This window comes from Pochonia chlamydosporia, chromosome 3 (genome assembly GCF_001653235.2).
Source record: "Pochonia chlamydosporia 170 chromosome 3, whole genome shotgun sequence".
Classification (NCBI taxonomy): Eukaryota; Fungi; Ascomycota; class Sordariomycetes; order Hypocreales; family Clavicipitaceae; genus Pochonia; species Pochonia chlamydosporia.
Window position 1 is genome coordinate 1,608,544 of NC_035792.1, and position 24,358 is coordinate 1,632,901.

A 24,358-nucleotide genomic window follows, 5' to 3' on the forward strand; every position below is an offset into this window, starting at 1 on the left:
ACTCCCCACATGCACCAGACCAGTTGAGACCACCCCCCAGCCAGCCCGGCTGCTAGAAGCCTGCCCACCCACCCAAACCACCGTGCCCCGTCTGAAGACCGGGCTGTCATTCATTCACCCAAATTCATATGGACTTGACATTCGTCGTCCATCTGCCTGTTCTGAACCAAAGTGGATCGCCCGCCTCAACTGCCTTTCACGCGCCATCCTTGCGCCAACCTACCAGACTGCAGACTGCACTGGGGCGCATTCGGAGACTGGAAGAACCAGTCCCAAGTTGTCTCTGCTTATCTGCCATCGCCGCTAGATTAGGACCCCTCGCCTGTCCGTCTTGTCACTCGTTCTAACCTTGTCTTCAAATAACACCTTCAACCTTGACACTTCATCTTCCAGATAGGGATGCCCTTCTCTCCTTTGTTTCCATACAACTACTGTTTCTCTTCATGATCGCCAAGTCTCTTTCCTGCCGCTCTGACCAGCCAGCTTGAACCACTACCGCGTTCTGGCTAGGTGCCGTTGTTGAGTCGTTGAATCGTCGGTGTCTCAGTGTTAGTCACTCTCCCCCAGACGCCAAAGCTTGGTCATCTAGATCCCCGAATTCCGCAGAAGCTTCCCTGGTTCGCCTCCCAAAAAGCAAAGACGTTATCCCATCTCTTTGCGTCCCTGCTTTTGTCCTTGCTTCTACTTTCCTCCCACGACGCCTCCTCTGACTGGCTTATCAACTCGTCTTGTTCGCACACCAGCCCACTAACCACCAAGGTGCCTTATAGCCTTTGACCTTGCCTAACCTATCGGATACCAGCCGCCAGCAGAAAGCACCCATCCCAGGCTGCTTTCCTCCCACCGACTTGCTCATCTTGTTGCCTTCGGTCGTTTCTGCCTTAATCACGTTGACAACGACGCTCTCCCCCCTCCTCGGACGTCGCGTTAAACTCCCAGCTTGGCTCACCGTCTTCCACTTCATCTAAGCAAGCTTCAAGTCGATTACATGTCGACCACGGTAGTGAACAACGAATCCCGAAGCTTGTAGGCCCACGGGCTCTCATCGACTCATCGACATCGGCTATCTCCCTGTCAACGACAAGCTCACCAGGAAGCCATGGCGAGTCGCCACGATGGGTCGTCCTTCGGCTCGAGGAGATCGAATGGACGAGCTATCGGCCAGTTTGTTATCGACAAGGAAATTGGCAAGGGTAGCTTTGCACAAGTTTATATGGGCTGGCATAAGGTGCGTTGCAAGCCTCTGAGGCCGACCCCAACATGATGGAGATGGGAAGGGCCGGTTGGCATCAAAGCTCCCGACCATGTCCTGAATCTGGGCATGTTTACTCCATTTCGGGGTCTTCTTCGTCTTGTTCGGGATGTCTCAATGTAGATTCCAAATGCTAATTTCACGTGTGCTTCGTCATAGGAATCAAAAGCTGCCGTTGCCATCAAATCTGTCGAACTCGAACGATTGAACAAGAAGCTAAAAGAGAACCTCTACGGAGAAATCCAGATCCTCAAGACTCTGCGGCACCCTCACATTGTTGCCCTGCATGACTGCCTCGAATCCTCCACCCATATCAACTTGATTATGGAGTATTGCGAGTTGGGCGACTTGTCTCTATTCATCAAAAAGCGAGATAAGTTGTCCACGCATCCTGCCACCCACGACATGGCTCGAAAATATCCAAGTGCTCCAAATTCAGGTCTTCACGAAGTCGTCATTCGCCACTTCCTGAAGCAACTGACGAGTGCGCTGGAGTTTCTCCGAAGCAAGAATTATGTGCACAGGGATGTAAAGCCACAGAACCTCCTCCTACTTCCGTCACAGGCATTCAGGGATCAAAGAGCTTTGCCCATCATGTCTGCCAGCCAAGACTCATTAATACCCGTGGCCGGCCTAGCCTCCTTGCCAATGCTCAAGCTGGCCGACTTTGGGTTTGCCAGAGTGCTCCCATCAACGTCTCTTGCGGACACACTCTGCGGCTCACCTTTGTATATGGCCCCCGAGATTCTTCGTTATGAACGTTACGACGCCAAGGCCGATCTCTGGTCCGTAGGCACAGTTCTGTACGAAATGGTGACTGGCCGGCCTCCATTCCGAGCACGGAACCACGTTGAACTCCTGCGCAAGATAGAAGCTGCCGAGGACGTCATTAAATTCCCCAGGGAGGTCGTCATCAGTTCGGAAATGAAGGCCCTCGTGAGAAGCCTGCTCAAACGAAGCCCTGTGGAGCGTCTCAGCTTTGAAAACTTCTTTGCTCATCCAATAGTCACGGGTGAGATCCCTGGGCTAGTGGAAGATGATATCCCAAAGTCTCCAAAACGAGATCTGCACCCCATCCCCCAGGAAGAGGAATACCCACCATCCCCTCGAGCCCCTCCTGCTCGCCGGTCAGTGCCTGATTCTCCACGGGAACCGGTGGCATCGTCAAGATCACCACGAGAAGCAACTCCTCGATCACCGCAACAGGGAAGCCATGGCGATGGCCGATACAGACGTCAGTCTACAGATGTACAACGTCCCGAGGCCTCTCCTCGCAATGTTGGAGCTGGCTTAGGTATCCAACGACCGATTCCTCAACATGCCTCGTCTTCGCCGAGCCAGCATCACACCAGTGACAGGTCTATCCGAGACCAACCCATCCCGCGGTCACAGCTGTCACAAGAAGAGTCTTCCAGAGTGGTCAGGCACTCGCTTAGTAACAAGCAAATTACCGAGGAGGAAAAAGCGGCTCAGGATGTAATGTTTGAAAGGGATTATGTCGTGGTCGAGCGGAGACATGTCGAAGTTAATGCCTTGGCTGATGAGTTAGCTGCGAATGAGAGAATTGCTGGTCAAGGATCTGACCCGCGGTCGGCTCAGATGGTACGGCGAAGCACCCAGCAAGGGGCGCCGACGTCGACAACTGGAGCAATCCCGACACCATCATCACGTACTGCACTTGTAGCCCAAGGGCGGGCGCTACATGACCGCCGGTCATCCTACGAGAAGGCCTTGTCCGCTAGTCCTGGGTCTGCGTCCAGTGCGATTTCCAAGGCCATTCAGGATGCCAGTTTACGGCTGTTTGGCTTCAAAGTTGCCCCTGTACGCGGCAAAGGCCACTCACCTCCAATGTACCAGCCATTCCCGGCATACCCAACCCCGTCGTCGCCAGGCGGCCTTATTGGCGATGGGAGGAGCTCACCGTCGGCAGACGAGGACGGCAGGACCAAGGAGGCCATGGCAGAATATGCTGAACGAAGTGACTGTGTGTACGGGTTTGCTGAAGTCAAATACAAGCAGCTCGTTCCGATGGCGCCTTCAATGGATCACGGGCTTGGAGGTGTCGGCGTAGACCAACTATCCCAAGATGAAGATGGCCTCACCATCGAGGCGATTGTTGCGCTCTCTGAAGAGGCGTTGGTGCTTTATGTCAAGTCGCTCACCTTGCTTGCTCGCGCTATGGACCTCGCGAGTTTGTGGTGGTCCAAGAATGGCCGGGGCGACGGCAACGGCGGCGTATCAGCTGCTGTCTCAGAGAACATTTCGCAAAGCATCAACGCTATCGTGCAGTGGGTGCGACAGCGTTTTAACGAAGTCCTGGAGAAGTCGGAGGTCGTTCGTCTGAAGCTGATGGAGGCTCAAAGGCTGCTGCCAGAGGATCACCCGAGTCACCCATCGAACCAAGGCGTAGATTCACTCGTTTCATCGTCAGGTTCAACAACGAAGCAAGTCTATTTGACTCCGGGTATCAGTGCGGAGAAGCTCATGTACGACCGTGCTCTGGAAATGAGTCGTGCCGCAGCGATTGATGAGGTCACCAATGAAAACCTACCCGGCTGTAAGATTTCGTATATTACGGCAATTCGCATGCTTGAGGCAGTCTTGGATAATGATAGCGACGGCACAACCCGACGAGTGTCTTCTGGCAAGGAGCCGGCCAGAAGCGCTGCCAAGGAGTCCAGCAGTGAGTTGGACAGCGATGAGGAGGCTCATGTGCGAAAGAGTGAGTACTGAATGCTATGTAGACACACAAGCCGCGGGGGTTGGAACTAACTGGAAGGCAGTGATCCAAATGATCAAGGGCCGCCTTGCAGCGGTCGTCAAGAAGCAACAAATGATTGCTGACGCCAACAACAAGGAGCAGCAGGTACAGCTGCAAGCTGCCCGGCGACGAAGTGGCGATGTGACGCCACGCAGCGTGCCATCTCATGGATCGGCATAAATTGCAAATTTGCATGTGCGAAGATTCGAGTGGTCAAAGATGGCCATGAATCGAACACGCTAACCGGAAGAAAACAAAATACAGATGGAACAAAATAACACCTGGACAGCCCCACGGCTAGAAGATACTACCATTACTCGCTTGTTCTTTTCTTTCCATTTCACGTCTCTTCCTTTTTTCCTTTCAACCTGTAGTACGTTTATGTTAACATTGGCCCTGTTAATTTCCCGTTTTCTTCTTCTCTTCCCTTCTCAATCCGTTGTTGGAGCGTTTGGGATTGTTGGCTGCTGAGCATGTGCATTAATCAGCCTTGACATACTCCTCGCCCAGAGTCGTTAGCGAGCACATCGATTTGAGATTTGGAGATTGTTTTTTACTTTAAAGCTCATTACAATCGAACAAGGGTCAATGGTCATGGATCGGCGTTGGGGGATTGGATCTGATATTTGGTTGCTTTTTTCCCAGGATGATGTTGGTTTGGTTGATTGACTCAGAGAGCTGATGATGGCAGAAGTATGCATGCATGCATGATGTTTGGCAAAGTAAGCCCATACCCATCAGGCGTTTGTTGCCGTGTATTGCGGGCGGTATACATTGATATACCTGAGTCCCGAACTGCACCTGTCTTTCCTTACGATATGCATTCGGTCTGGAGGCCTCTGGCGAAGGTCTGGCTGTGCCAGCGGGACAATTTTGTATTTCTTTAACACATAACTCTAAATAGGAGTTGGCACTGACGGGGTTAGCCCGTTTCATGTGTGAATTGACACGACACCCGAAGCCGTGTCTGTGAAGATTGTTGCTCCATGAGCCTGGTGTTGTTGGGATATCATGCCAAGTGAAACTAGGCCTGCTTGTAGTTGTACTGTTAATTCCTCGGTATAACTCTTATGGCTATGAAGTAAGAGAAGCCAGAGGATTGTTGGGTGAACACCCCCTTCATTAACCTGTTCAAAACCAGAGAAGATTCGTGCTGCATGGTAAGTAACGGCGAGAACCACACGTGAATGCTGATTGATGTGATGGTGCTTTTGTCATATTCTATAGCAGCCTAGTTTCTTGCCCGTGAATATATCGACAAGGCCAGTATCAAGCAGTTCACGACACGCAGCATTTGCAAACGAAAACCTGTCAATGATTCGACTTTGAACATTAAATAGCTATGGCATGTTTATCCAAGGAATTGTCGATCCTTCTTCCTCCCAACATCATCCAAACCTCCAACGAACCTTCAACAGCCTTTCTCCCCCTATCTCTCAACACCTAAGAGTAGCAAACAAACATGACGCACAATCACGAGCCTCCCACTCCGTCAACATTATATACCACCTTGGATCTCACGTCCGACTTTGCCACATTCACCGAAACCCTCACGCACCGCCAACACATCCTCCGAAACGCCCACCTCACTAATACCGAGTCCGACGCAGATGTCGCCAGCACAACTGCCTCATACGCATCCCTCTTCCAAGACCAACTGATTCAGCAGTCTGAGCGCGTCAATCATGCTCGTTAGGAACGAGACCGTCAACGTGGCAGGAGTGCTCTTAGGAAACGTAGATCTCTGCGCGTATCGAGGGATTATGTGATGAGCAAGATATGGGATATGATTGATCGTGTTAATGGGCTTTATGGCACGGAGGACGAGCAGCGGTGGGTGGAGAGGTTGGAGAGGGTGAATAGGGAGATTGAGAGGCTGTGGGATGAGAATAGGGGAGTGGTGGAGGGCGCGGAACCGAGGTATTTGGAGGGGTTTCCGGTGAGAGTGAGGTTTGGGCCGCCTGTTGCGAGGGGGCCTTTGAGGAAGGGGGTTGAGAGGAAGATGCGTAGCTGTTTGGGGTGTGTGGTTGAGGGGCTGAGATGTTCGCTTGGGGAGGGGGGGTGTTTGAGGTGTGAGAGGAGAGGAGAGGTTTGTAGGAGGGAGGAGGGGAATGAGGTTGGTGATGAAGGGGAGGTTGAAAGGGTTGGGAAGGTGAGTTTTGCGCCGGTGTGGCCGGGGAAGGGGGAGATGGATTGTGTTTTGTGGAGATGTTTGGGAAATAATGTGTGATGGTGTTTAGGGTTATGGTTATGTTGTGAGTTGTAAGTGTGTGGTGTATGTGTTTGCTGTTGCGAGTGTGGATGTCATGTGGGATATGAATTTGGCTGTAGGAGTAGAGTGTTAACATCTCAAGCGTAATTTGAGACTGTACGAAGCCCGAGTTGATGTGTTACTGAGTAAAAGTGAGCCTGGGCTCATCGTCGTCATGATGTATGTTGTTGTTCTGTTCAGATCATTGAGCTCATTCCTCACATTGATAATAACACAGCGTCGTTACGTGCATCTGTGTACAAGTTTGTTAGCTTCTCAGAACAAGTATATTTCTTTCCGCATGAAATTACATCATATTGCCTTAATTATTTGCATTTACCTCCTACAGGTGAACGACATGCGGCAGACAATCCCTCAATTATCACCTACATACAGCTCCCAGTGAGCCACAATACTGAGGCGTCTGCGGTGAAGCTCACCGATTAAATAATCCCAATCCCTCCACTCATTCAATCCATTGGGCATCATACATTCCATTGCATCATCCATGCCGTCGACTTATTAATTGACCTGAAACCTTGTTCAAGCTACATCTCCTCCCGACCCCGCCAACCGCACAACATCACCCCTTCACCCCTTCACCATGAACACCATGCCTCCACCAGATCTATCATCCTACCGTCTATCAGACGAGGAATCGCAACGCATCTTCAACACGGAAATCCTACCCGCCGAATTCCACAACCTCTCCCACAATGCCCAAACCCAAGCACCACCACTCGCCGTCCTAGCCGTCGGCCAAACAGGCGCAGGCAAGACTCGCCTCTCGCCAGCCATCCTCTCAGCCTTCCATCTCATCCGGGGCGCTCCCGCGCATCTCATCGCCGACACATACAAGACATACCATCCCGAGTATACGCGTCTCATGCTCTCAACGCCTCATCTAGCGTCCCCTGCTACCGGCACAGACGCGAGGAAATGGCTCGCCATGGCATCAGAGGAGGTTGTTCGGCGGAAATTAGACGTCTTGTTGGAGAGTGCGTGTCGCCACCCCGATGATTTTGTGCAGTTGGCTCGTATTTTCAGCGAGGCAGGATATCGTGTGGAAGTTGTGTTGTTGGCGGTTCCAGCTGCGCTGAGTAGGTTGGGGATACTGGTGAGGTTCTACGAGAAGTTGCCGGAGGGTCAGTCGAGAAATCTGCCCGTGAGATTGACCCCCGCGAAGGTTCATGATGATTCGTACGCGGGGCTAGTGGATGCGGCGAGGTTTTTGGACGAGAGCGCAGTGGCGGATCAGGTTTTGGTTGTGAGGAGAGGGAATTTCGTGGCGTATGGAGATGTGAAGGGGCAGGATGGGAAGATGGTTGATGGAGGAGTGGAAGGGGCGTTGAGGAAGGAGAGGGAGCGGCCGTTGACGGCGCAGGAGATGAAGACTGCGTTGGATGATGTCCAGAAGATGAGTACGCATGAGGATGCTGCTGAGCAGGTGGAACAGGTGAGAGGGATGTTGAGGCCGTTGATCCAAGGGGACAACCAGGATGGATGGGCTGAGTTGAAGCCAGTGACTTTTGGGAAAGTTGGTGAAGAAGCTGGAGGTATTTTTAATGTTCTTCGCCTGGGGCAGTTGTGAACTCTGGAATGAGGGTTGTTTGGAATCTGTGCTGGCATGGGAAGAGGCAAGTAAGTCTCTTCCGTGGGGTATTAATACATTGAATGGTTGTATTCGGTGATTCTAGCAACTCAGATACGTGTACATGCGAGCAATGTTGTTGAACTGCAAAATAAAGCCAATCTATCTCCAATATATCGCAGAAATAGACCACAAGATCTGTCTTAACCCGTTTAACAGTAAGAGCAGCTACGAAACTGTATCAGAGATCTTTTGCTTGGCGGCGCATAACTTGCCGTTTCGTATTGTGACACCCTTCTTCCGGATGCTTTCGTTTCTGTATCCCCAAGTCAGAGTTGTGTCTCCGCGGGAGATCGTTTTCGGATGATACTGTCGAGTTAGTTCTTGTCTCCTCTGAACTATCTTCGCTTGAGGTTGTGGTTTTTGGTGTTCCTTTCATGATTGTAGACTCCGCTATTGTGGGGAGCTTCTTTTCACCCACAACTCCGTTCGGATTACTATCGAGTATTTCAGAGCGAAAATATTGTGAAAATTCTGTTTGTACCAGAGGATAGTGCCGGGAAAGACTTGAATAAGCCTTGAAAAAAGCTTCTGCATCCTGAACCTTGGTCAATGGCCCAAGCAAAACACTTGGCAGCTGAATCGGCATTGGCTTGAGCTCGGTTGGGGCTTTCCAGTTGCCCAGGATCCTTTGATCGAGCTGTTGGAAAAAGAGCAAGTGCTTTTCGGGAGTACAGAGCCAGTCGTGGCATCCTGCCTCGAGAGCAGTGAGTCTAGTCTCTGGGGATATCTGAAGACATTTCCACACAAAGGTCTTGCCATTCTTGGACAGCTTCAAACACGGTTGAAGAATGTCTTGCTTCAATGTCTGGTCCAGAGCATCTTGACTAAGCCGGTTCAGCTTCGGAATGATGTTTCCTATATCCAAGCTTGCAGTGAGCATTATGGCAGCAACTACGCCTAGTGACCACATGTCAATTGCCGGAGTTTGATCAGAGCGGCTGCCAAAGAGCTCCCTACAAACAGTCAGTGAAAAGCGCAGGCAGCGACGACGGTGAGGCTTCTCACGGCGCTTGATAGTTCGTAGTACCAACGACTGTCTTCATTCTGCTCCTATTCGGCACCGCGCTTGTGGCAAAGTCTGATAGCATCACTCGATGGTATGCAATTTTTGGCGAGTAGGCCAGCAGAATGTTTTCAGGTTTGAGGTCGCGGTGGATGATCCCTTTGCTGCGGAGGTAATGCAGCCCTCTGACTACCTGTCTAATTATAATTCGGGCATCAAATTCTCTCACTCCGTTGTGCCTGTTGATGAAGGACATCAAGTCCCCTCCGGAAGCTAGTTCCGTGAAAATAAAGCTACAGTTGTGAGTATGTGCAAGGGCAAGAGAAACTCGGGACAGGTACCTACAGTGAATGAGGAGAAGAGATTGATTCAATATATGGCAGGATATTCGGCTAGTTGTATTAGAATATATCTTTGCCATCATTGGAGACACTTACATGTCTCAATTGACGAAGAATATCAGCCTCTTGAAGCTTCCTAGCGCATCCGTCGCGATCGAAGCGGTTTTGATACTCGTCGAGGTTCACCACTTTACATACAATTTGACGCTTTGCGACCAAGTCATGGGCCAAATACACATTTGCATCTGTACCTTGTCCGATACAACGCTCCGTTATTGAGTACTTGTCTGAAAATAACTACAAGGTCAATTGGAGTTTGCGCCTGGCTGGTTTATTACCAATACTTACCCTGGACTCCGCCAGCTGTATCCTGTTCATTTCAATCCGTGGAGGTCCGCTCTGCTGTCGGAATGTAAATTTCCAATATGGAAGAATTTCGATCGTATCGCCGTCTTCAAGGAGATACCCCGATGAAATGTCTGGTCCTTTGCCTATGATGTTGCCGTTTACATACGTTCCGTTGAAAGACTTCCGATCCCGGACGTAGACAAAGTTGACGCCAGGCTCGTACACCACAGCATAAAACTCGCAGTGGTTTCTTGAAATCAAGCTCTCGTGGTCGCTTTGTACGGCAAAGTCACTACAGAGTAAGCTTTAATTTCATTGCGGAATCAGCTGCGGACCTACTTTGATCTAGGGTCTCTTCCCACTTTGAAGATGTCGTCTTTGGAGACAGATATCAAACCTCGACGACGATTAGTCGGTGACACTGTAAAATGAGAACTTGTGGATTTGCACCTTTTTGCACTCGGCCACCTCGCGAGCATGTATACTCGAGGCGAGCAACGGGAAAGTCAGATGACGTGTCGCTACCAGAAGCCAGAGGCGATGCACCACTGTCCATGATGCTGATTTAAGAGTTGTAGGTGTAATTTTGTAACATTGCTCAACTACCTAGGTAGATATGATTCTACTCAGATTTCCTAGGAAAAAAAAATCAATCAATTCTGACCTACAAAATGCATGCCCCCAAGCTTTCGTAGCTTCTGAAGCTCTCGAGGCAGTTGCGTGGGAGCTTCCTTCCCAATATGGATGAAATCAAGTACAGTGTCATCATGTATATTCACACCCAACACTGTGTACTTGCGGCGCTCGAACCACTTCTGACGTATTTGGCTCACGTGATCCTGGGGGGTTTCTTGCCCTACATTGCTGGTTTCCAAAAGCTCTGGAAATTCCCCCCGCTCCTCTTCTGTTGCAACTCATCCAAACACGATTCTCATCCACGAACAAGTAAGTAGGAGCTCCCAAAGGTACAGCTCGAGGACATGCATTGGCAAGGCCAATGCCTTGGCAGGCATTAATTGTCAATGCCAATGTTCTCGATGCTGCCGACCGCATTTGCCACCAGCGGCTAACCAAATCCCAGTCCGTCGTTCAAGATGAGAGCCAAATGGAGGAAGAAGCGCGTTCGTCGCCTTAAGCGAAAGAGAAGAAAGATGAGAGCGCGATCGTGAGTGCTACCACTTAACTGCAGTTGCAACCGAATTGGACCAGGTGTTTGCTAACAACCTCACAGCAAGTAAACGCCTCGCACTTCTACCTGACTTGACACATCTTTCATGAAGTTACGAATTCCCTACGTCTGAGGAACAGTACAAACGAAGCTGGGAATGGGACATGGCATCGGTGGTCACGATGGGGTTTAACCTTTGGGACATTACGTCAATGGCGGTCCGGTTCCACCAATCCGAGCTACGGTGTTTTATGGACGTGATGAGAGATGGGTGAATGGACAAGGAAACGGTCGGGTACAAGAACGGCGTTCAGGGATCGCCAAAGAGAAGCAAGCTGTCATATGAAGACGCTGCTAGGAACAATTTTGGCACATTGCTTTGACAAATGAAACACAGAATTTGCTTCTTAAACCGTAATTGTGGTCTCGTGACGTTTGTGAGCTTAGCGTGAGTTGTGGTACTGATGAAGAAGGCGAGTAAAAGCAGCAACTGCTCACAGCTTGGCTGACTGTAACATAATTAAAGCGCTGTGAAATAAAGCTGAACCTTTTTTTATTGTCAATTGAGCTCGCATTGAGATTGTGCTCCAATTTCGTGTAGGCGAGCTCAAAGGGCAGCTATGGAGCCAGTTTCAAAAAATGTGCATGTGCGTCATGGCAGCTGGCAGAGCTTGTTGACAGCCGACTGCATCATTTGTGCGGCGGCATGCAAGACATGAAATCACAAGGAAGAAAATGGCCATAATTCCACTCACAAAACAAGGCCATTCAATTACAGGCAAGTATTGATGTCTAGCTCTGGGTCTGAATATTGGGATGTTAAGCATACTTGTGATATTATTAGTCACAACAAATACTTTGAGTGTCTCTAGACAGGCTCATATTACTGATGATGGTACGGATGTCTCATAAATGCTCTTGACCTTGCAGCTCATGTGGCCCTATGAAAGTCGAAACAAAATTGGTGCGTCAAATGCTGGTGCCTCGGTGTTTCGATGCTAGAGCTTATGGAACTACTTGCTTGCCTGCCAGCATCTGCATGCTGCATTGACCATGATCGGGGCGAACCAGAAGTCTGAAGAAGAATACAGTACTGTACTTGTGCACAGATAGATGCATTTAAGTATACCTCTTGCCTGGGAGTCGGTGGGCTGTGCTTCTGATTCTTGAAGCTATGGTGATTCTGAAGCTTCATTGCAACCACATGCACACATTCAATGTTACATTCGAACCAGACTGGTCAACTGTTCGGCTCCAGAAAGTCGAGGTGCCGATTTCACTGGCCAAGGCACTCAGCACAATTGAGGCGCCGAAGCTGACTGACTTGACTGGACCAGAAAGACCAGTTGACCTCTAGTGGGGCTCAGCTGGTCCCTTTCACCGCCCACGGCTCATTGGAGGGCCAATTTTTTTGTGCCGCTCTTTCAACAGCGGAGCCCAAAATTTTTTGGAGGGCATTCCACGGAGTTGGAGACGATTCTGCTGCGCAGCCCAACTTTGGCCGCACATTGAATTGTCAACCAAGGCAAAAACCTAACCCTCACAATGGCTGATATTAGCAACAAGAAGCGCAAGAGGGATGGCGAGTCATCTGGCAAGCCAAAAAAGAAGGTTGTGCTGGATGCGCCAGCAGACAAAGCTGCCGTCTCTAATGTGCTACGATCCAGACACTGTCCACCAGTAATTGGTAAGGAAGTAATTTCTCGACTGCCTTTCGACCTCCTACTTACCTTCAAACCGTGTAGCTACGACGCCTGGAATCGAAGTCCCCGAAAACATTGCTTTCCGCTCGTACCAGCCTCAAGAAGGGTCAAGACCCAAGTCCAGCAAATCGAAACAAGGAGGCGACAAGGAGCTGCTACTGCACTCAACTTCACATCAAAGCCTAGACTACACTGCGAGAGAAGAGGGCCATAGAGGGACCAATCAACTCGTTAATCACTTTGTTGGTATTTACGATCCCAAAACCGGCAAGCTTGAGGCAGTGGAGGCAAAGAAGATGACTGTCCGAGTCACGGTTCGCGCCAGGCAAGCGCCAGCCTCCTCCATGGGCGAGAACCAGGCCAAGCAGGTAAGATTTGTCTCCTCGACAAACAGACTGGCGACCCAATTGCAAGTCAGTGGTGCTAATGATGGCTGTAGAGCATGTTGGAGCGAAGAACAGATCTGGGACAAACGTTCGGTACAAAGAAAGCCAAGAAGGTTATCCGCGAAACCGTCCTCAACGCCATTGCTCCTCAGAGAAAACCTGGCGATTCTCCTACCAAGATGGACGACGCTGCCAGGGCAGTTCTGAAATCTGTTGGCCAGATTACAACCAACATGGCAACAAAAGAAGAACTCCAGGCTGCCGTTGACGAAGCCAAGCCGGTCCCGAAGGCGAATATGGATGCATCGGATATTCACGATGTCTATGATCCCAAGGTCATTATCGGGGCAGACGTTCTCAACCTCGTCCCCATCAGAGAATGGCAAGAAAAGGTTCGACACGAGGAGGGCATCCAAACGGCATCTCGATTCGTTGCCGCCCGAGTCAACGCCATTGCTTCCAACGACGACGCTGTCACTCGACTACGTGTACTTCGATACTTTAACTTTGTGCTCATGTTCTATCTTAGCAGCAAGCCTGGCAGACAGCGAGGCACACGACAGATTCTCCCTCGGGACAAGTTGCGCGACGTGCTGTCACCCGCGCCAGAGGCTGTGGTCGAAAGCATTCGTCGAAAATTCTCCGATGCTGGTGTCATGAGAAAGTTCCACATTGATCTTCTCATGGCGTATTGCTGTGTCTTTGCATGCATTGTCGACAACTTTGAGGTGGACACGCAAAATCTCAGAGACGACTTGAGGGTGGACCAGAAGACGCTGAACCAGTACTTCTATGAGATTGGAGGCCGTGTCAAGCCTGTTAGTAGCAAGGCTCAGGGTTCGCCAGCCGTACACATGGGGAGACTTGTGTTGCCGCTGGTGTTCCCCAAACAGAGACAGATAGCTCCGCGACGAAAGTAGGCGGGGGCTGTTATGATACACACAAAAATGTATTTACATGATGCATAGAATGGCGTTTGGGAAGGTGTTTTGTGGAAGAGGCTGTCGGTGTTGGTTATCGCACCTAGCACAGTGACTGCGTCAATTGACTTGCTTGGCTCTTCCAGGGATCGTATCTCATTTATAAATACAAGCACACATTGTGTTGAATTGATCATGTATGTGATGTGAATACTCGTGGTGATCACAAACTCACAAACCCAGTCGAATCAGCCGTCTAGCCCACGAATACACCTACTGTACCATTCACACGTTTTACTTCCCTATAAAATTCGTACGCCATCAATTCAATCCCTACCCAATACGTCCAGCTCATCCAATCGGTCTTTACGTCGCAGCCATAACCGGCCCTCAGACTCCCCGCACCTCCAACGGACCGAGGCATCTCATCCCACTTGTGGGGCGACACTACTTCAACCCCGGATCTACTCGACATATCTCGACGTCAACCTCATATCTATCCGGGGTACATTAAAACAGGGACTATTTCCTAGCTCAATTGCTGCTTTTTCTTTTAGCTTTTCTCCAAGCCAGCATTGCATTGGTCCACCATCATATCCTTCATCAATTGACCTTGTATTCGATACGCTATCTACACCACACTCGAATCATCTCTGTATATAGAAACACCAAAATGGCCAGCGAATCCGTCATCAGCGTCGAATACCGCGGCCGCGTCGCCGTCCTAACAATCAACAACGAAAAGAAGCTCAACGCCCTCTCACAACCGCAATACTACGAACTCGCCACCAAACTAAACGAAGTAGCCGCCCACGACGAAGTCTTCATCACCGTCCTCACCGGCAAAGGCCGCTTCTTCTCCGCGTAAGCAAACACCCCCAATCCTACCCTCCCACAAGTCTAACCTTCCATAGAGGCGCAGACGTCTCCATCGCCCGCGAAGCACCCTCCTCCCCCTCCGAAGCCCACAAGCTCTGGCTCCAGACCTTTGTCGCCTTCAACCTCAACATCACGCACATATTCGCCAACCACCCCAAGATCCTGGTCGTCGGGCTCAACGGCCCCGTGGTAGGCCTGTCCGCCGCGCTCGTCGGCTGGGCCGACTTCATCTACTGCACGCCGCACACGTTCCTCCTCACGCCCTTCTCGTCGCTGGGTTTGGTCGCAGAGGGTGGTGCGTCGCGCGCACTGGCGGCACGGCTGGGTCCCGCGCGCGCAAACGAGGCGCTCATCATGAGTAAGCGGATTGGGAGCGAGGAGCTGCTGCGGTGCGGGTTTGTGAATGAGGTGTTTGACTTTGGGAAGGGGGAGGACGAGGCGTTTAGGAGGAGGGTGCTGGAGGAGGTGGATGAGCGGCTGGGGGAGCATTTGAACGGCGAGAGTTTGGTGGGCATTAAGAAGTTGCTAAGGAGGCCGGAGGTGGAGGCGAATAATGCGCAGAATGTGCAGGAGGTGTTTGCTGGGTTGGAGAGGTTTGTGAGGGGGATTCCGCAGGAGGAGTTTCGGAAGTTGGCGAGCGGGGAGAAGAGGCATAAGCTTTAGATTATGGTAAGAATATAGATTTTGAGTTGCGTGCTTGATAGTGTGTGCTGCATAAGAGTCAAGTTGGTTGGGATATGTAAATTTGTTCTATGTTTGACTCGGATTCTACGCCAACAACCCAAACAACATGTTGACACGGCCCCAAAAGTCCTGCGCCGTCTTATTCACCCTTTTCCTTGCCGCTTCATCCAACTCGCTCCTCTTGTATACTTCCTCATCCAGCTTATCAAAGTCTTGGGCTCCTTCGCCTTTGCCAATACAGCACCGCAGAACGGCAACATCAAACAGCCATTGCGTACATAGGTCCTTGGCATCTACAGGAGTCTCCTTGCTCTCCTCATTCTCTTCCTCGCCAGAAGCTCCTTCACTTGATTCAGTCTCGGACAGTGCGTCCAGTTCCTTGTGCCACGGTTCGCACAACTTTGTTGCCAATAGGCTCTTCATCTTCCCAAGGGCCGCAGGCGTCCACAAATCAACTCCCAATTCTGTCATTGACAAGGACAAGTCCCGCAAGAACTGGAACACAGCAGGCGAAGGTTGACTTGGTAATGCTGGCTCTCCCTCCCACAGCGGCTTCATGGCCACGAGCTTATCTGACAGGCCACTGGATATGAACTCATTTGCAGAGGGGGTGCATACCGTGGCAGCCACTTGGCCGTGAAGGCTGGGAACCATGGATAACCCAAAATCTTTGATGGCCGGCCGGTCTGGCAGTTGTGTGCGGATATCTCGCACCACACGGATGAGATAAATAGCAATGGCGCCGCTAGATATATGTCCAGAGTGCTGTTTCCACAACTCCTGTAGCTGATTTTCGAGGTCCGCAAATGACTTGTCCAGTGTGGTGTCCAGCTTGTCCTGCAGCTTCTTGGGATCCTCCTTACTGAGCATCTTTTGTCTCGCCTCAATGGTTTCTTCGTCTTCAATCTCGTCGTAGTCATTGTCCCAGCGCTGCTTCCGTAGCTCCTCCACTACAGTCTTGACATCGTCGATGATATGAAACCACGACCCGTAGCTATGCGTTGCCTTGGACACTGCGTCATTGCGCCCGTACAAGCGGGACACAACCTCCTGAATGAAGGGGGCAGCACCATTCGACAAGGCCGTGTCGTAGCCCTGCTCGTCCCATAAGCTGGTATGTTTGTCCGAAACGCCTTCTTGCCATCCTTCAAGGGTTGCTTTGACTTCAGAGCCTACCAGTCGCAATTTTGTGGCTTTGATTTCCACAACCGCCAGTAACCTCGTGTTGATTGCCTCCCTCAACTCGTCTTGCATGTCTTGGGGATCGAATCCTTTGGCTCGCCCGCCGTCTCTTATCCATAGCTGTAATACTTGGGTTCGTAGGTCGGTGATTGATTTGAAGTCCGACATGTGGTCGAGTGTCTTTTTCAACCCAGCTATGACGACCTGCGCACCCTTTTCGGCAAAAGTTCCCAGCATTTCTCTCGCTTGCTTGCCGTCAAGATCATCGTGATTAATAAACGGTGTAAAGTCTTGAATATCTTCACCACACCAGCGCTCGTAGATATCCAACCGCAACCCTTCCAGTTGTTTCAGGGATGCATCTGCCAAGAGTTTTCGGCTCTTTAAACCAGATAGTGCCTGTGATAGCTTAACCGGGACCAAGGCCTGAACATCGAGTAGAGTCTTCGTATAGAGCCTTAAACTGCGAATCACGTCCTCCGTGGTGGTAGTTTGCTCGGCCTGCTCCAAGTCCAGCGTAATCTCCATGGCCCGTTGCCTCACCCGGATGAAGTGCCAGATCGCATGCTTGGCCCCCGAACTATTTGCCAGGCTATGAGCGCAGAGGGCCTTAATCACGTCTTCTGTATCTGTAGCGTCGTCTACAGTCTCAAGTAATCGTTCGATATTTCGCTGAATACGGCGTCGAAGTGATTCCAATGCCTTGCTCGCTGCGTCAACAGCATGCTGGATGTCCGTTGACGACGCATCCTCCTTGAGATTCTTAACCAACAGTCGACTAATGACAAACACTTTGGTCGCCAGCACCAATCTGTCGCCTTTCTTCATCTGTTCGTCCAATCCGCCTCCGCCTCTCAATATCCTACCGACCATGAGGCCACATGATTCCAAGAGCTTCAGCCTCGCCATCTCGCTCGCATCCGACTCTTTGTCCCGTGTGACGAATTTCCCCAGCCCAGCAGCTTTGGAGGAGATGACTGTCCGTCCACATCGTCCGCCCATCTTGCCCAAGAGGTCTTGAACTCGAGCATTGTCGCCGCGCATGTGGACGATCGTGTCGGCAGTCCCGAGAAGCTCGCGGTACGAGCCACCGACCTGCGTCCGTAGACGAGTCGCCTTTTCTTCAATCTGTACATGTAAGGATTTGTGAATGGATCGAATCTGGGGAAGCGTATGGCTTCCGGAGAAGATGTCGGCCGAGGAGGTGAGCGTGGACGGGTCGGGGGTATTGGAAGCCATTGCGACGGCTGGCGCCTCGGTGGCGGGAAGTTGTGGGAGGCTGCTATAATGACTGAATCATTGGGGCATTGACGAAGCTTCTTGCGAGAGGTGCGGCGCGGAAAGCACACAATTTCAGCTGGTGTTTACGTAGATGTTGGGATAACGAGGTAACACAGCGCTTGGTGGTCGAAGAGACGTGGTCTTGGTGGGGCAGCTCATCAACCCGCCCTCACTCACCAGTTTGGAACATGGCCACATATCAAAGTTGGCACAACGCAGACAGATGACTCGGGCAATTGATCAACAACATGATGCGAATAGTATATGCTTTATTTGGTGTCCATATTCTACAACTTGACGCTCTTGACCACGCCGACATTAATACCCGACGTCTCTCCTTGGTAGCCTCCCTTGGGCTCACCACCTTTCCAGACTGGCTTCATACTCTTCAACTTCTTCTGCTTGGCTTCGTACTGCTTTCTCCTCTTGACTCTTGGGTTTCTAACATCCTTGTTCCGCTTGGGAGCCAAGCCCTTGTTCTTCTCAATAGCATATGTAATCTTCCTCTTGCCGTCCTCGCCCACCTCTTCATTCTCAACCACTCTGTCGGCCTTGCTTGCTGCAGCGTAAGCAGCGTAGCGAGCAGCCTTCTCGTCTCGCTTGTTCTTTGATTTATGAGCCACCATATCATAGTACTCATTTTCATCATTTCGAAGAGCATTCGCAGCAGCATTGTCATCATCGTCGCTGTCGTCGCCCAGATCAGCACCGTGCTTTGAATCTTGCTTTCCTCGCTTCTCAGCTGCAGCAATGAGACGGGCTTGTCGGTCTCTAAGTCGTTCACGGTGGGGGATATCCATATCTCCTCCGGCGTCACGACCAGCACCAGCACGCTTGTTGGCCTTTTGTGTGATTTGTGAGGTGTAGAACTTGAGACTCTTCTTGCGGGCAGCCTTGTCGGCAGCAGTTCGAGCATCCATAGTGTCTTCTTCGCCAAAGTCGGAATTGTCGTCTTCTTTGGCAGCTGTGGCGAGCTTTGACTTTCGTTTTGACTTTCCAGATGGGAGTGGTAGGTCGTAGAGGTCGGAAACGCTGTTTTCGATGGCCTTGGCTTTTGCAAGCTTCTTTGCTTCCTTTGCAGCCGCAACCTTGTCCTTCTTGGCGGATTTCTTCTTCTTGGTGGAGTCCAACGCAGTCAAGGCGTCGTCTAGAGCGTACTGTCCATCCAGGTCCGCTGCCAGCGACATTGACGTCTCATCCGGGTTGCTTGCGGCTGTCAGGTTCTTGACTCGATCCCAAGCCTCGCGGCACTTTAGTAATGTCTCCATAACCTCATGGTCTCGCAGATCGGTTGCCGACAAGGGCTTTTGTAGTTTTGTCGCATCTCGCGCAGGTGATGTGAGGATTGCGAAGTAGCTAGCCAGGGTGGCCACATAGCATCCAAGAACCCAGTACTTGATGCCTTCGATTGAAGCATCTGGTTGGCTGGCGGCATCTTCTTTGAGGCCAAGGTAGACGGGGTGAAGCTCTTCCAGCTCGCTTGCCAAATGCTCGAATTCTGGGTATCGGGTTGACAATAACCGTGACCGCTCCTCGACGCTCATATCTGGGGTGACTTCAATATCCTTGAGAACCTCAACGACCTTCTCTTCGCCCTCTTCGGGTTCGGGCTCTCCGGTTAACCACTCATCGCCGTCAAATACGAAATCTTCCTCCTTCATTTTGGAAAGCTTTTTCTGCTGCAGTCTCTTGGCTTCGGCCTCTTCTTCGAGCGCATCGGCCTCGGTCTCAATGTTATCGGCGTCATAGTATTCTCGTTTGGAGGATCCCCACCAGCCAGAGTCGCCTTCTTCGTCCTCATCCTCGGGTTCGTCCTCGTCGTCATCATCGTCGTGTTTTCTTGATGCCTTCTTGGACTTTGTCTGTGATCGGGGTGCTTTTTGGTCGTCTTCGGATTCCGTGTCTTCGTACCCCAGAACCTCCTCGTCTGAAAACTCAATGTCATCGTCCTGTTGCCTTCTACGTTTTGAATCCGGCTCGTCATCGAGCATTATGGTGTCCTTGTTCATAAAGTATTCATCTTCGGAATCGGCGACATCTTGGTAGGTCTTAATGGGTCCCAGCCGGGCATCGGATTGATCGAGTTCCTTTGGACCCTTGGGGGCGGCATTCCGACTGCCAGCTTTTCTTTTCTTTGCCATTGTGGGATGATTGATTTGCAGGCTCCCTGGGTAGGAATTGCGTGCAAAGGATGTCTGATCACTTCGTGATGGGCTGCCGTGCGGATTGACCACTAGTGGGACAACTTTTTTTTCTGCCGCCTTGGACTTGGAAAATTTCCAGGACGGGCGACTGATAAGATAAGAGGTCACTGTCTTCAATGTTGTCTGGTTCGAATGGAGCCGCCCCACCTCGCAGCGAACAACCTCAATTTCAGTGGGTGTCCAAAGTCAAGTTCCTAGGTATTTGAACTTAACAATACTACTTTAGACAAGTAAAAGGTATCGCAGATCAATATTCTGATATGTTAGGGTACCTTTACCACAGACTGCGATTGTTTATTGGCAACCTTTGAACCAGCTCGTGCAGAGATTGATATTATACGAACATTCAAATGCCCCATCACTGTGTAGAATGTCTCAAGTGCTCACAGACCCTTGCTGCCCAAGTGTGGGTGGGGGGAGAACAACATTGAACAACTTGACCCGTTGAGACAACACTTGAGCTCATATCTCCTGGTATATCTTCAGCAGCTTTGGTCATTGCAATACATCAAGATGCACATGCCTTGCGCACATTGGACACGACTACAGACAAAAAGAAGATCCCTCATTCTCCAACAAACCTAACATGGCAAGGTCTACAACAAAGACTGTGACATACGAACAATCCATTGAGGCGGATTAGTCCTTCCGTCGAGTTATGCAAAGCTACCAAGTCAAGAATTGATGCAGCGTATTCTCTACGACAAGGCTCACAACCGTTTTCGCATGCTTCGCAATAGTCATTCCTTTTTTGCTCGCCAATTTAACCTCCAGCGCGGAAATCATGAAAGGGGGGGAGCGAAGGTCTCCCTAACATCAATACGACAACGAGAAAATGCAGCCCCGAATGCGTTTCGATGATGTTGCGTGGGAGGAAAGCGAAAATATCGAAAGTGCTTGGGTGAAAGCTATTCTCCAAGAAACATCTCTCCGAGCAATTGGCCAATTCATCGTTAAACATCGACAGGGCATCCCAACGGAGCTGTGCGATCCTAAAGCCGGGGCTTTCAACGTCCATTTCCGCATGAAATTTCAAGATGGCGGCTCGGCCGTAATCCGATTTCCTAAGCCAGGCTGCACTATGTTTCCCGAGGAGAAGATCCGAAACGAGGTCGCTGTGATGAAGTATATCCAGGATAACACTTCTATACCCGTACCATTTATTCTGCACTGGGGGACAAAGGAAGAAAGTCCTCTTGGACTTGGACCATTCATTATAATGAAATACATCGACCACGACACGGACGTCGGCAAGGTACTGGACATGCCTGAGCTAGATTGGAGGGAGCGGCCACGGCTTGACCCGCATGTTGACCCGAATAAACTCGAAGTGCTTTATCGCCAGCTTGCCGATGTCCTGCTGCAGCTATCCAAGCTAGAGTTTCCAACGATTGGTTCTCTTGAGGAGGTTGACGAATTTACATGGGAAGCTCGGCGACGTCCTCTCTCTATCCACATGAACGAGCTGGTAAGATTGGGGACGTTGCCACGAGACAAGTTGCCAAACGAAACATACGGCGCTTCATGCGACTACTTTGAAGCATTAGCACAATTACACATCGATCATCTGAAGCACCAGAGAAATGACGCCGTGGATTCCGAAATCGATTGCCGGCGTAAGTACATCGCCAGGCGTTTATTCCAGGGACTCTCCAAACAACGCAAACTAGCATCCAGTACATTCACTAATGGACCATTTAAACTGTGGTGTGACGACCTCAGACCGTCAAATATCCTGCTGGATGCGAACATGCAAATCGTCGAGGTGGTAGATTGGGAATTTACATATGCTGCGCCAGCCGAGTTCTCCTTCGCGCCGCCTGATTCATCGCCACGGTGCGAACTCGTTCACAATCATGCCTTGAGCCAGGGAGAGACTGTCATTGTGACAAGAGCGCTGGATCTGAACACCATGAAAGTAAGCAACTCCATCTCGCCACCGATAAGTACATCTGCTAATTCACAATAGCACCATGCCTTGGGAAGGGAAGCAGGAAAAGGAAGCCTGAAGATGAGCGAGACGAGACTACCTTGAAAAGGCGGCAATTAGACGACTCGGTTCCAGCTTGCACAACACACCAGGTTGAAGCGATTGTCGACCAACCCATCAGGCGAGAGCAACCAGACGAAGACGGGCAGGTGATTGTGAATTATCCGCCCACGTTTTCAGCCGGCAGCTTCGTTTACGAACGATCGCTGACAGACTGTACAAGGTCTGTAACCTCAAGCGACCAAGAAGACCAAGAAGACCAAGAACGGAGAGAGGAAGAGAGTGAATATTACCAATGCCGGCGTCATGTCGCACTGTTACGAGACAAAAATTGCTATATGACGGACTCTAAGAAAGGGATTTGCCGCGAAAGTGAAGAGGTTATTGCTCATCTTTTGAGCACCCCTGCACAACACTCATATTTCCGCGACCCTAATTTCTTAGAGAAATGGAAGCACGCGCCGTATCGGAACAAAGAGAGCGTACTTCACCACATAACCCCCGAACTTGTCCCTTCCGCGGAAGCACGAACGGATCGTGGCGCACGAAAACTACAATGGCTTACTGAAAGCACAAACGAAGCATGGAGTGAGGTAAAGCCCTTGATAAAGCACCGCCCGCATCCAGATTACTCTGTTGGCTTCCATCGACAGATATTCACCAAGCGCGACCGAGAGAATATGATCCCGGTTAGTGACAGATTTATCGTTGGTGAGAGCTCAAGGATCATGGCCACGCCCCTAATGTACTTCCCATTTCTGTCATGCGACGTGAAGGACCCCGATGCATTGCCTTGCCACGCCGACTCTCTGAACGCTCATTCGGCAACACTGGGTGTACGAGCTGTTGTCGAATTGTTTAAGGCGGTAAACCGCCTGCACGAGATTGATCGCTGGGTACTAGCATTTTCGGTGTCGCATAATCATCGGGAAGTGCGAATTTATGGTCACTACGCTGATTTTGAGGATGGAGATATACGATATTACTGTCATCCGATCTGCATGTTTGATTTTATGCACCATAGTGCTGAGGAGGTCTTCACAACAAATCGTTTCATCCAGAACGTATATGAAAAATGGGCGCCATGTCATTTAGAGCTGCCTTTTTATGTGAGGCTACCTCCTTCCCCGCAAATGAAGTATATGTATTGCCGTGGTCTTCAGCGTCGTAGGAGGGCGGAAATTAAATCTGCTAACAAGAGAGTCTTGCGGAGGACTGAAGCTGACTTTGGAAGCGCTTATGGTCATCATGACAGTGAGTGCGAATAGGCTAGAAATTTAGAATTATATCAAGTATGCTTAGAAAAGCTATATTAATATAGGGGAGCGGAACGTATTCCAATTTGGAAGAGATATAACACGCTGCCAAAGGAATCGCATATCAGGTTGTGTGCAAAGGCGGGTTGAGAAGTATTGGTATATTCTTGGATGCAGACTGTAAGGTGTGTGTTAGTGTATTAGCTTGCCTGACTCGTTTTATAAGATTAATTGTCAAATTCTCTGGACACATCAATTGCTGCATTCAGCTGAGTGATGGGGAGCATGCAGGCAAATGCCGACAGGAGACAGGATACAGGAGGCGGCTCGGCTGCAGCGGCGCATGACCAAAAATCCAAGTCATGTCGAAGCCAAAAAAAGAAAAGGGCGACATCGAAAACTGGATGGTGGCCGGAACACACATACAAGATGATGGTGTCTAGTGTTTTGTTTAAACATTGAACCTCGGGGAACAAACTGGGCTGTCCGTCTTGTGCACCATTGTCAGCTTGGCTTTAAATAGGAAGCTAATATTTTTTTTTTTTTCGCATTTATTGACGCGTAAATGGATTGCCATGACCATCTAAGTACCTATATGCAGGCGGAAGCACAATGTACAGTCTGTAGTCACAGTGTACAGTCTGTGGTGAGAAGTATTTGCCCACTTGCTCGTATACACCAGTACGTCGTAGTATACTCCAGTATACTCCATATATGGGCATATACTACGATATGTGATACTTTACCTTTTACAACATGGAGTCTGGTTTAAATACTCGTTTGGTGTTTGTCATCTACTTGAGTACAGCAGGGGGGCAGAAGTACTCCGTACCTACCTAGGTAGTAGAGGACAGTTGTGTGGCACGGCTGTGGCCCATATCCGGCCTTGAAGACTTGTGCTCTTTTCTTGTGCTCTGTTTTAACCGTTCATCCAGAGCACTTGAGATGTCGCACAGCACGCAATCAAGGCACCAGGTACTCCGTAGCACGGCATTTAATTCTCCAGCTGCTATTGATACCGTAACATTTCCTTCCCTCGAGTCGTCGAGCACACGCACGAAATCAAGGGCTCGTGCAGCAGCTCCAACTTTATTT

At 50.3% G+C, this 24,358-nt stretch overlaps 8 protein-coding genes across 8 annotated transcripts; 5 read left to right on the forward strand and 3 right to left on the reverse strand.

Moving 5' to 3' along the window:
• Positions 1-1,099: 1,099 nt before the first annotated feature.
• Positions 1,100-4,193, forward strand: VFPPC_04383 (serine/threonine protein kinase (Pdd7p); the record flags this gene model as incomplete). The annotated part of the gene is made up of 3 exons (XM_018283746.1): positions 1,100-1,228; positions 1,412-3,974; positions 4,036-4,193. 3 exons carry the CDS (start codon positions 1,100-1,102, stop codon positions 4,191-4,193), a joined length of 2,850 nt encoding a protein of 949 aa, XP_018144939.1.
• A 2,675-nt stretch (positions 4,194-6,868) lies between these two features.
• On the forward strand, positions 6,869-7,855 carry VFPPC_04384 (zeta toxin family protein; the record flags this gene model as incomplete). The annotated part of the gene is made up of 1 exon (XM_018283747.1): positions 6,869-7,855. One exon carries the CDS (start codon positions 6,869-6,871, stop codon positions 7,853-7,855), a length of 987 nt encoding a protein of 328 aa, XP_018144940.1.
• A 241-nt stretch (positions 7,856-8,096) lies between these two features.
• On the reverse strand, positions 8,097-10,166 carry VFPPC_13617 (serine/threonine protein kinase; the record flags this gene model as incomplete). Its single annotated transcript, XM_018291392.1, has 7 exons — positions 8,097-8,871; positions 8,924-9,214; positions 9,267-9,313; positions 9,359-9,559; positions 9,611-9,902; positions 9,950-10,007; positions 10,061-10,166. The coding sequence occupies 7 exons, from the start codon at positions 10,164-10,166 to the stop codon at positions 8,097-8,099; spliced, it is 1,770 nt and encodes a 589-aa protein (XP_018144941.1).
• Positions 10,167-12,323: 2,157 nt separating this feature from the next.
• Positions 12,324-13,787, forward strand: VFPPC_04385 (RNA polymerase I associated factor; the record flags this gene model as incomplete). Its single annotated transcript, XM_018283748.1, has 3 exons — positions 12,324-12,465; positions 12,524-12,849; positions 12,921-13,787. The coding sequence occupies 3 exons, from the start codon at positions 12,324-12,326 to the stop codon at positions 13,785-13,787; spliced, it is 1,335 nt and encodes a 444-aa protein (XP_018144942.1).
• A 673-nt stretch (positions 13,788-14,460) lies between these two features.
• VFPPC_04387 (3,2-trans-enoyl-CoA isomerase) lies at positions 14,461-15,329 on the forward strand (the record flags this gene model as incomplete). The annotated part of the gene is made up of 2 exons (XM_018283749.1): positions 14,461-14,651; positions 14,702-15,329. 2 exons carry the CDS (start codon positions 14,461-14,463, stop codon positions 15,327-15,329), a joined length of 819 nt encoding a protein of 272 aa, XP_018144943.1.
• Positions 15,330-15,434: 105 nt separating this feature from the next.
• Positions 15,435-17,771, reverse strand: VFPPC_04388 (Vps51/Vps67; the record flags this gene model as incomplete). Its single annotated transcript, XM_018283750.1, has 1 exon — positions 15,435-17,771. One exon carries the CDS (start codon positions 17,769-17,771, stop codon positions 15,435-15,437), a length of 2,337 nt encoding a protein of 778 aa, XP_018144944.1.
• Positions 17,772-18,100: 329 nt separating this feature from the next.
• VFPPC_04389 (Sas10/Utp3 family protein) lies at positions 18,101-19,954 on the reverse strand (the record flags this gene model as incomplete). Its single annotated transcript, XM_018283751.1, has 1 exon — positions 18,101-19,954. One exon carries the CDS (start codon positions 19,952-19,954, stop codon positions 18,101-18,103), a length of 1,854 nt encoding a protein of 617 aa, XP_018144945.1.
• An 898-nt stretch (positions 19,955-20,852) lies between these two features.
• VFPPC_04390 (protein kinase-like protein) lies at positions 20,853-23,226 on the forward strand (the record flags this gene model as incomplete). Its single annotated transcript, XM_022428399.1, has 3 exons — positions 20,853-21,935; positions 22,004-23,071; positions 23,221-23,226. The coding sequence occupies 3 exons, from the start codon at positions 20,853-20,855 to the stop codon at positions 23,224-23,226; spliced, it is 2,157 nt and encodes a 718-aa protein (XP_022284467.1).
• Between the last annotated feature and the right edge of the window lie 1,132 nt (positions 23,227-24,358).